This window comes from Eptatretus burgeri, chromosome 1, assembly GCF_056783735.1.
Source record: "Eptatretus burgeri isolate ZD-2024b chromosome 1, Ebu_testis_v1, whole genome shotgun sequence".
In the NCBI taxonomy this organism is placed as follows: Eukaryota; Metazoa; Chordata; class Myxini; order Myxiniformes; family Myxinidae; genus Eptatretus; species Eptatretus burgeri.
The window spans coordinates 93,040,003-93,052,233 of NC_140961.1; the positions used below are offsets into that span (position 1 = coordinate 93,040,003).

At 43.4% G+C, this 12,231-nt stretch overlaps 1 protein-coding gene across 3 annotated transcripts in view; it reads left to right on the top strand.

Moving 5' to 3' along the window:
- The first annotated feature begins 1,536 nt into the window (after nucleotides 1-1,536).
- LOC147034966 (zinc finger MYM-type protein 5-like) overlaps nucleotides 1,537-12,231 on the top strand; it is a 70,091-nt gene continuing 59,396 nt past the window's right edge. The window contains exons 1-2 of one of the 3 annotated variants that reach the window (XR_015060858.1): nucleotides 1,537-2,600; nucleotides 11,572-11,725. Coding sequence is in view for 1 of the 3 variants with exons in the window: in XM_085891717.1 (XP_085747843.1) it covers nucleotides 2,226-2,600; nucleotides 11,572-11,577 (381 nt within the window). In the remaining 2 variants the exon portion in view is untranslated. Of the gene's footprint in view, nucleotides 2,601-11,571; nucleotides 11,942-12,231 lie in introns of those variants that run through there. The other 2 variants (XR_015060857.1, XM_085891717.1) reach the window with 2 other exon arrangements.

A 12,231-nucleotide genomic window follows, 5' to 3' on the forward strand; every position in this document is an offset into this window, starting at 1 on the left:
CAAGCTGGGCTGAAGCCTGGTAGGAAGCCAGAAATATACACAATGGTAATGTTTACACAATGATGTTAATCTTGTATGATACTACGCTTGTTCGTGTGTGCGTGTCTGTGTTTGTCTGTCACAATCTTTCCCACCGATTGGTTGGAAAGATGCCCTGACTCCACCTGCAATTGTAACGTCAATGAGTATTTTCAGATGCTTCACGAAGAATATAATTCATTTCCGATCATTTATTAGCACAAATTTATTAACGCAATGAGGTTACTCATAATGACTTATTGAAAAATTACACGGAAAGACAAACAACCGACCATAATAAACAATGACCTATCGGGCATTCACTTCCTTTTTAGGTTGCACTTTCCATGAATCGAGTTAATGGCATGAAGAGCTAAATATTCCACTATTTCAATGAAGTAATGAATAAATATCTAATGGCGATGTAACAATTTGCCCTTTTGCTTTGAATAATGGGAATAAAGGGAGAGGAGAGTGTTATGTGTGGTTGTGGACTTTTGGTGGTGAGGTGGCTTGGAGAGAGATTTCAATCTTACGGCCACCATTTTGGTGCTCACTGCTATGTAAAGGCAAAACTCCTTGGAGCTGTCATATTCACATTTGCTATGAATCAGAACTATTGGGCCACAATGCTACCAAAGCGGCTTGCATAATGGGGACCTCATGGGGGATACATAGTGGGAAAAAAGTTATTGGCTTTTTCATTTGAGGGTGGATTTGGAATAGGGAATTTGAAACAGTGACACAATCAACAATAATCAAAATGATTGTTCAGAGTTCATAGCCATGGTCCATTCCACTTCTGACAACAATTTTAGTGGACCTGGATCCACTACCGAATTTAGGGATGGCTAGATGGGGCCATGGCCCCGGTGCCCCCCACATTTCGGGGGCACTCACAATTTCGATGACATTTTGAAAATCCCTTGAAATCTGCTTCTAAAGTTTTATTGTCGGTGAATGAAGATTGTAAACTCTTTTTAAGGATATCTTTTCAAAATTGTCCGTCATTGTGAGGGTCATTTTCAAGCCGTTTCTTCCACGGTCCACAGAACGGATCCAACGTGGTCAAAAATTCCCAGGGCAAGCCTCGGGCATTGGGGGCCCACATTCGCATCCTTTTTTGGATGGATCATCGATGCTTCGGATGGTTGAGCATGGCCAACTAACAACGGCACTGCCTGCAAGAGCCCAGCAAGCGCAGACGGAATACAGAGTCCAGCCAGAGGAGAGGTGAAAAGGTGAAAGTCGACGTGGTAAAACTAGGCCAGGCCAGAACGCTGTCAGTACCCTGCCTACTGGCGCACACAGCACAGTAACACGGTGTGACTTTCTATGTTCCAGGTGTGTGAAACATTCTTGTTGGAAAGTCTTTGCTGTTTCACCATATGTATGAACGTTTGGTGCTCTTGTGCCCATGAATGTTTGATGCATTTTATGATTACCATGTCGGTGTAGTGCAAGCCTGTAATTCTTACTTTCTTTGCGTTTTCCCACCTGATATGGTGAGGGCTTCCGGTTTCTTGTCGGTTGGTGTAAGTGAACCGTCGCCATATTGTCTTTGCTCGCTGAGCGAGACTTTCGTTATTCGTGCCATTATATTAATAACCATTGTGCAGAAAGGGAACTTCGGTGTCTCGTCTCATCCAAGCCGTTTGATCACGGTATTTTCCTGGATCCGCTGTTCATCGTTATCTTCCGTATTAGCAGACTTACCGAAGGTTACCAGAACCTACTTTTCAATACTTGTTGTTCGTGCTTCTGGTACGTCCCACGTGCACTCTGACTGACGATATCTCGGTTACTCGGTACGTACCAGCTGCAGAAACCACAATGAGCGGCTTTGGCGACGACAGGCACAAATCCAGAGCTCCACGGAAATATGACTGGTGCTCAAAAGCGGAAATGTTCCAAGGAAAAAGATGAAAGACACAAGGCCGTCGTCGACAAGACCCAGAAAATCTCAGAGTTTTTCACTCCTGCACAAACAGGCGATTCGTCCATGACAGAGGCTGGAACACCAACAGAGACAGAACAAGCGGATTTGGCAACGCAACCCCCCACGTCAAGATTCGCTCAACATCTCGGAAGGTTCCACCCATGAAGAACATGCATCGGATGAAGGAGCGAGAGATATACTGACTGATCGTGGACCTGGCTCTGCCAATGACATTGGATGTTGGCCTCCTGAGCGACCGTCGTCAGAGATGATCGACTTCTGGTCATCACGAGATTTGGAGCCCCTGCAGAATTCGACTGGTCCCTTTGATTCATCCATGCAGTTCGTTGAAGGTAGGAAACGATGCTGCTCCAAGAATCTTTTTTACCGGAGACCACAAAATGGAAAGTCCGTGAAAAGGTCCTGGCTTTGCTTCTTCACATCAACCGGAAAACTGGACTGCATCGCTTGCAAGCTCTTTGGAGGCGCGATTGCCCTGGGCGGGGAAGGATTCAATGATTGGGAGCATGCCAGTCGTTCTATCGAGGTGCATGAGCGTTCGCATGTACATTGTGCGAATATCATCCGCTTGTCAGACAGAGCAACATCCGCAGGTCGTGTGGACACTGAACTCGTCAAACAGGTGAGTGAGATTGTGTCCTCTTGGAGGGAGGTGCTGAAACGAAGTGTGAGTGTTGTATCGTTTCTCGCTGAGCGTGGTCTGGCGTTCCGTGGATGGGATTAAATTGTTGGGTCACGGACGAATGGTAACTACCTTGGTTTAATGGAATTACTTGTGGAATACGATCCATTTTTGGTGCTGCACATTCAGAAATATGCCAAACAAGGTAGTGGCTACACCAACTACTTATCATCGATGACATGTGAAGAGTTAGTCTCCGTCATCGGAAAATCTGTTCTGGATAACATCGTCGCTCGTGTGAAAGAGGCAAAATACTTCTCTGTGTCAGTCGATTCTACTTCTGACATAAGCTACATCGACCAGCTCACAGTTATTCTTCGATACATCGAGAACGAGGCTCCAGTGGAGCGTTTCATGACCTTTCTGAGCAACACGGGACACACTGGACTCCAGCAAGCGACGGCATTACTGGATTTTTTGAAAGCCACTGGATTGGACTTCGCTAACTGCCGAGGACAATCTTATGATAACGCATCTAATATGAGTGGCTGATACAACGGGATGCAGGGAATGATCCAACAGGAGAACCCTCTCACAATATTTGTGCCATGCGTGACGCACTTACTAAACTTAGTCGGTCAGTCGGCCGTGGGATGCTGTAGACCTGCAGCAGCATTCTTTGAATTCGTGGAACAAGCGTATGTATTTTTTACAGCTTCCACGTCGCGCTACGACAGATTATTTGATGCCCTGAAAGCCAAAGGTCTGCAAGTACCAAAGCGCCTCAGCGACACTCGCTGGTCGGCTCATTGTGATGCAACCCGAGCTCTTCTAGACGGTTACAGCGAAATCATGGATGTCCTCGATGAAATCGCAAACGATGAACAACTGAATAGTGAAACGAGAAACACCGCCGAGACACTTCACCAAACGATGTGCACGCTCGAGATAGGGTTCTATGCTGGTTTCTGGTCTACTGTCCTTGGTAGATTTGATTTTACGAGTAAAACCCTTCAGTCACAAGCTACCGATCTCAACACAGCCGTGCAGCTCCTCAAGTCACTGGCGAGCTTCGTGCAGTCATGACGCGATCAGTTTGATACATTCGTTGTTGACGGAGTGGAGCGCTCAGGTACGGAGGAATTCACTCGCGGATCGCGTAGACGAAAGCGTAATGTCCGCCTCGCTCCCTTGGACTAAGGACACACTCCAGAAGTAGAACTAGACGCCAAGGAGTCCTTTCGCATCAGTGGATACGTTGCAGTGATCGACGTACTGCTGTCGCAGTTGGAATAGCGTACAAACGCTTACAGCGAGATGAGCGACAGATTTGGATTCCTGCGTGCTCTTGTTCAACTCGAAATGGAGCAGATTCGAGAGTCATGCTCGAAGCTCGTCGAGCTGTATCGGGAAGATCTATCACCTGACCTCACAGAAGAAATGATTCAGTTTCAAGCCATGATGAAGGAGTCAGAGCCAGACTCGGGCCGTACTGAACTCGAGATGTACAGTTTTCTCATCGAGCGAAAACTCACCGATACTTTCCCAAACGTGGAAGTGCTGCTTCGGATTTACCTCTCACTGATGGTGTCGAACTGCTCCGGGGAGCGCTCGTTTTCGAAACTCAAGCTTATCAAGAACCATCTTCGCTCCACGATGGGGCAGCAGAGACTGGTCAATCTGACTATCATTCCAACCAAATCCGATGTGCTCAATTCCATGCAGGTTGGCAGTATCATATCTGAGTTCGCTGCCGTGAAGTTGCGCAGGAAGCTTGTCCACTGATTAAGGCACCGTGTGTATGTTCATTGATGTGGATGACACTGCCGTATATTTGCGGTCGCTGGAAGTCTGCTATTCATCACCATTTCGGATTTCTCTTGTCCAGAGGGTTTTTAGAAGTTAGAAGATTTTTAGTCTAAGTTCGTAGTATGATTAATGACAGTGCGTCGTTTGTTATTTTCTTATATTTGTCTTTCTTTATCTCTTACTCTTGCAGCAACAGCATTTTTGTGATTTGATTTTAGAATGAGCTCAGAGATAAGTCATCAGCCCATAGATAAGTCACCAGCCATATCAATAACAATCCGTCCATCTTGTCATATTGTCAGATTTAATTGTAATTTGTGAACATGTATGCCAAATCATTCCTGATCAGGATCTGCCAAATCTATAGATACAACTTCAGTTGTTGATGAAAAAGCAGTTATAATTTAAGTTGTTGATTAATCTCCAAATTTGGGGGCCCTCCACAATCATTATGCCCATAGCCCCCCACATGGTAAATCCGGCCCTGCCTGGATCTACCAGAGGTTAAGGCATAAGTCACATTTGCTCTACGGCGAGGATACGGCGGCCGTACGACCTCTGAATTGACAGAAACGTGCGGCGGCCGCAGAGTTTCTGCGGTGACTTCAGGGTGGCCCTACACCGTTTGGCTATATTTCACAGGTCGTAAGGTCGCCGTGGAATTATAACGCGGAGTTATAGCTTTTTTTCATTTCTACGTTCGCCGTAGCAATTGGACAAGCCGAAAAAAAAAAAAAAAAAAACCTGGTAAAAAAAAAAAAAAAAAAATTAACCCATTCGTTACCGTCCATCTGGCCGCACGTTCGCCTTAGGGCCCCCCTGCGGTCCCCCTGCGTCGCCTTGCGGGCACCTTGCGCTTGCCTTGAAAATTCTATGGCCGCCGCAGGAACGCCTTAAGGTCACCATGCGACATCAAATCAAAAACCGTACGGCACCCCCACGTTTTCGGTCTCCACAATTTATAAATACGCCGTGTGGCTCCCGGAAAAAGAAAAATATATGTGACTGCTACATTGTGTGACCGTGGAAATACTGCGGCCACCGTATAATTGCTAGTGGCCGTAGATTTTGGAGACCCCACGGCCGCCGTGGCAAATGTGACTTAGGCCTAACTGCTAGGATGTTTGCGGTGTGACAAGTAAATAATTAAATGTCGGGGTGCAGTCCTGACATTGGTTATGCTGAAGTGTGATTTTTGAGGCTCAATAAACACAGCAACAGAGATTTGATAAGGAACTGATTTTAACACCCAATAAAATGGGAGTGGGGGAACGCGGCAAGCAAGAGAAAAGGGAAAGAAAACCCCAATCGTCACAACATGCTAAAACGAGACAAAAACAGACTAAACGTCTTAACATTAAACTAAACTTAGCACACACAGACTTGTTCAGAAAAATGGGACATGAAATAGTGAGATGGGGTCGGCATAGTTTCTTGGTGGCCTTTCTTTTGGAGGGACAGAGGGAGGTGCCATCTTTGAATTCTGGTCAGGGCACCAGCACTTGTGCAGTGCCTTGAATGGAAACTGAGGAGGGCTCCAATTTTGACCACTCACAATGATGCTGTGACCAGACCACCAATATGTGTGATCAGAACAGACAGTGTGTAGATGACCAGGTTGAACATGGATTTGCAGGCCTTTATGACGATATGGAAAAGATCGGGGATGCACCATGGCCCGCAGCTAAGATTGAGTTGTGGTCTAATCTGATCTGTTAATGGGTCTGATCAGATATGGCGATCTAATAATCTGGCGATCGCTGTGCCACTTATGTGTTTGATGAAGAAGGATTATATCTAGAAGAATAAATGTGGGCATGCTCAAGAGAAGGCCTATATGACCCTTAAGCAGCTGCTCATCAAGAAACCCATATTGAGGACACCATACCAGAGTAAACCCCCAACTCCCTCGGCTAGGCACAGAGCAGCTCTCTCTGTCTCTCTCTCTCTCTCTGTCTCTCTCTATCTCTATCTCTATCTCTATCTCTATCTCTATCTCTATCTCTATCTCTCTTTTTCGACAATCATCTTATCAATGGAACATGTCCTTCAATCCAGGGAAATCTAACAGTCAAACCCCATCATGATGGAAGGATCATCAAACAAACCCACCTATTTCCTTGGTCATCCACTGGAAGAAGTTCAATCTCAAGAACATTGAGGCCTCACCATCAACCATGACCTTTCCTGAGCCAACCACATGGCAAAGCTGGCCTCCAACGTCAGCCATAGACTAAGCATCCTCCATTGATCCAAGTCTTTCCTTAGAAAATCAGAGCTACTCATTGACTGCAAGGCCTTTGTCTGTAGCTCAATGAAGTACTGCTCTCCAAAATGGGCTGACACTCCAACTTCACATCTTTCTCCTGAATCCTGTGGAATCTAAAGCTCTCAAAATTATTGGAATATCCCATGATGAGGCAAAAGCACAGGGTCTGTTGCTCTAATATCGCAGGCAGGTTGGCGGTCTCTCTGTTTTCCTATCTATTTTCTGATGTTACTTCTTCTGCTCTCTCAGTCCTCTAACCCTGTACTTTCTACTCCAGGATGCACATGTTCTCCTAACCCCTCCCCCCGAGTTAAATTTCCAAAAATCAGGCAAACTGCGCAACTCAATTATTTTATTCCTCCATTCTCCCATCTGTGGAACCTCCTTGCAGAGGCTGTTTTGTCTCATTCATCCCTCCAGCGATTTAACCACATAGTGCACCACCATTAACCTCATCATCTTGAATTCTGACCCATGATTTTTTTCCCCCCATTAATGGTCACAAAGCAAACCATCTTACCTGCTCATTGCAGTGTTTCCTCCCCTTCCCTCCCCTCTTTTTCTGTTCATTCATTTCCTTGATGTTTCTATCATGGTCAGTCCTGTCTTGCTCTTGCGTGAGCCTCGTTCCTGGGAATAAAAAAAAGTATTTTGCACTCGGGACTAAGGCTTCTAACATTGAGCTGGTCTTTTTCAATGACTTTAGGGCAGGTTCTTCCCTTTTAATTTTGTGATCACGTTGAAAAACCTGAGAACTACTGAATCATGGGGTAGGAAAGACTTGCTACTATGTGAAGCATCAAGAGATTTATGTTGTATTTCTATGGGACAGAAATCATTACCTCCACCACCAAAGGTGGATGAGGATTGTTTTCAGCCATGTTTATCTGTCTGTTTGTGAGCAGGATATCTCAAATGATTATGGGACAGATTCGGACAAAATTTGGTGGACAGGACTAATTTTTGCTGAAAATCCGCATCTGGATACAATATCTTTAAAGTGATTTTTCACCATCGAGAGATGGAACCAAAAACGATATATAGCATGATATCTCAAAAAGTTATGGATGGATTCAGAATAAACTTGGTGCATGAGTTTAGTAGATGACAAGAACAAGCTGATTAGATTTTCGTTAAGGTCTGGATGCACATCTGGCCTATCAGTGGACTTCAAAACGTAAACTGTTCAACCTGGTGGAGGTATGCACTCCAACGACTGCCGTTATAGTTCTTGTTGTTTTGAACTTTCACCACACTGTACTGTGAAACATGAGCTGATCAGTTTTGCTCTCTCACACAGTGTTTAAACCAAATTTACTTTATATCACTTAACCTCTCAAACTATGAGGCATACAATTTACCCTTCAAAGGAATTCCAAGTTAGCAAAAATATACCTTTATCGTCATAATAACTCAAGTTACTAGGCCATACTTAGGATCAAGCAGATGCCCCACACCATAGTCGTGGGGACGTAAAGAAGTAGGTTAGAACATTTGATGGTTCAGGTCAGAACAAGGTTTTGTATGAGAATGTGAAGGAAAAGGAAATGAGGAGGAAGTTCTCGAATAATCAATTCCAATTCACAAAACCTAACTGTGGAGAGGGAGTAAATAAATTGAAATGGCTAATTATATTTACTTTCTGGAAACAAATTTAACTGTATTTGCTGTATTCTGGTTTTGAAACTTATTTTATTTTGGCAATGTGCCATACTTTGTTTGGGCGACATACTGCAAATCTATGTTTCAGCAACATACGAAGGTTGGCGCATGAAAAACCATAAAGTGTACTGTATATTTATTGAACATGTACTGTCATTTGAAAAACAAGAAGAATACATCCCAAATCATTTTTACTCTTCTCCATTGCTGTATCTCATTTTGTCCAACTGAACATAGTTTCCATGTAATTTCATTATGAACCTCCTTTCAAACAAATCCGACATTGTTGTTTATTTTAACAATGATAATATAGCACTTTGGGACAAAGATGCAGCCAAGGAGACCATAAGCAGCTGCATTGATTGCAAATATTTTTGTAGCAACTTTCAGCTTTCCCTGTGTGCTGTTGTATGCTGGTACAAATGCCAGGCAAACCAAGAGGCAGCTGATCATGCTGAAGGTGATGTACTTGGGCTCATTAAAGGTCGACTTTTGTCTCTGGGTTCTGATTACCAGTCCGAGGCAGATTGTTACCAAAATCCCCAAGTATACGAGGGCACAACAGGCCCAGGCTGATGAGTTACTAGTGCACTCCAGGATGATGATGCCTTGGTTGATCATTTTGTTGTACATCACCGAGGCATCCCCAAACAAAATCCAAATAGCACAATATCCAAATTGAGGCAATATCATTACACACAATGAATTCTGCTTGAGCAGTTTTTTCCGACTTTGTGTTTTGCATCCTTGTTGAGGATCTGCAATGACAATAATGATGATTCGTAAAAATGAACAAGTTCAATTATTTTTAAGCAAAAGCGAAGATATTCAGAATCGACTTGGAGAATGTAATCTTCACCGATCTACCCTGTGGATGGCGATGTGGATGGCACATTCTACCCAACCTCACCGATCATCCCTGTCAGTGAGTGAAGGTCATGTCTGGGGCTTCTCAATGCACAGGGTAAGTTAAAAATGATGATATTTACTCTTAATCGTGTTTGGGAGGGGAAGCTGTATGGGTTATGAGGGCCATTATAATAATAAATAAATAAAACTTCCAGGGCACAAAAGATACCTTTCTGCCATAGATTTTTGCATCTTTTGGTCAAAGGAGAAGTGTGTGTGTGTGTGTGTGTGTGTGTGTGTGTGTGTGTGTGTGTGTGTGTGTGTGTGTGTGTGTGTGTGTGTGTGTGTGTGTGTGTGTGTGTGTGTGTGTGTGTGTGTGTGTGTGTGTGTGTGTGTGTGTGTTATTCACTACCATTGCTCGCTTGTATTAACAGTAAATGATAGGAACTCAACACCTCTCTTCCACAGATATTTGTTGTATTTCTTATATTTCCGTGAGTCTAATTTGCATTTATGAACCGAACAATTATGGTTAACCATTTGAAATTGCCATTCTTTCGTCTGAATGCTGAAAATTATTTTAAAAAGGCAATGTTAATGACAGATTCAAAGTGCTTGATGAGCAGAACTGAGTTCCTGTGAACACACACAGTGCATGTACAAATGGCCTCCTTTCTCATTCATTCGTCATTTCAAAAATACCATATTATGTATTATTGGAATGTAGTCTTTAGACCCATTTAGGCCTTTTAGATCTCAGAAGAGATTTTAGACCCTTTAAGACTCTTTCTTCCCCTTGACTCCTATGACCCTTTCGACCCTTTTTGAACCTTTGTGCCATCCAAGAACCCTAAAGACTCTTTAGACACATTCAGACCGTAAGTACGATTGGAAAATACTCTGTAGACTCCTTTAGACCATTTATCTATTGGAGACCCTTTAGATATTTTAGACCCCTTACACCTTTTGAGATTTTAGACACTTTAGACCCCTATATCTTTCAGACATTTTAGTCCTTTTCGACTGCTTCAACCTTTTTGACCCTTTACACCTTTAGACCTCTCAACACGTTTTAGACCCGTTAAACTCCCTATAACCCGAAATTCTCCTTAGACCCCTTCAGACCCTTTATATCATTTATATCCTTGAAGACCCAATTACACCTCTTACGACTGCTTATATCCTTGGACCCCATCAGACCATTTAGGCTTTTAGATCCTAATAACTATTCAAACATACCCTTGGGAACCTTATTGACTCTTTTGGACCTGTGAGACTTCTTAGACCCTATAGCCTATAGACCTGGAAACCTTTAGACCCATGAGACTCTTTTAAATGTACATCACAGAAACATCTCGAGTTTTCTTGCAATATAGACTATACTCTTTTGAGCATGTCATGTGCAAGCTCCAGATACCCGGAGTGACTGATTTTGCATTTTGTATATGCGCACACACACACACGCACACACACACACACACACACACACACACACACACACACACACACACACACACACACACACACACGTATATATACTTCCAATTTTTAATATAATGGTGTCTTGCCTGGGAAAACCAAAGTTAAATTCTTCATCATGAGAAGAACACATGTAATAGCCAATGTGAGGCATGTACAGACGATAGGCTCATTTATTATACAAGTTATTTCTTTTGGTCGTCCGAAAAAAAGCAAACTGCTGGCAAAACAAGCTGCAATGGTGATCAGAAAGAACTCAGAAATAAACACATTTGTGGCTCGTAAAGCAAGTCTTTTTCGATGGAAATAAACAAATAATCCAGTCACTGCTGAAATTACTATTCCAAGCAGAGCAAAAGAGAGAAGAGCAAGAGCGAGTGGATCCAAAAAAGCCAGAAATTCCTCAAGCATGGGAAAGCAAACATCATGTTGTTCAACAGACCAGAAAAAATCTGGGCACTTTTTGCAATCTGGAGAATCTGGTCCCATAAAAAATAAAGATATCTTAGGTAATAGATTGTGACTTGACATTTGGCTTTTAAACTTTTTAAATTACATCTTCTGCATTGCAATGAATTCAAATGAAATACATTTGTCTTCATGATTCTTTTCAGCAATTCTTTTCTCTCAACAAACATTTTGCTTGCAATTGTCACCTCCACCACTAAAGGTGGATAGAGGTTATGTTTTCACCCCTGTTTGTTTGTTACTTGGCAAAATAAATTTTGCCAAATATGTTGAGTGGTTCAGTTTGTCTGTTTGTCTGTCTGTCTGTCTGCTCACCGACAGACCAAAAATGGTTATATATCACACATGTACACAATGTTGTACTAACCTGCCTATTTAGTCATTGGGTAATGGCGTGATCATGGTTTATCTCTCAAGGTTGCTTTGTTTGTGCAGGTATGACATCTGTTTACAGTTCACGTGACGCTGTGTCCAGGTTCCATCATATAGTGGAACTAGGACTGCGTCTCTCAGCTCTATAGCAGCATATGACAGCTGCATTCATGGCCCCGGGTTTCCAAGTATGTTTTCACCGAAATAATTTTCCCAAGTATGTTGGTCTGTTCATAATTAATAATAGCTCTGCATTGTGTCTTCGCTTTTACATTTGCTTTTTGTGTAAAATTGCATTGTGTTTCTTTTCCTTTTCTATGTGCTTTTGGTGGAATTGAATATGTGTGCTTTCCGTTCATCGCGAATAAATGTGCTTTGTGTTGAACTGTTTCCCGCTTCGCTTCGTCATTTCTTCCATTGAATCCTCATCTTGCTTCACGTAAAGAGTTGGTCCTGGGCTAAGACGCCCGATAATTAATCGAACCGTCGAGGTCGACGAATAACACCGCTCGGTTATCCCGATAGAACGGAACGGGTCGCTTAAGTGGCACGTGTCCGAAGTCGACCTGCGGCGAGGTGCGATCGCCCGGTCTACCCTCCGTGTGGGTACTTAGGTAGGTCGAATTTGGCGAGCAACCCTATCCCACGTGGGGGCCGATTGGCTCGATCGCGGTGACACCGAAAGGTCCACCCGTGACTGGTTCCCGGCGTTAGTCCGAGAGG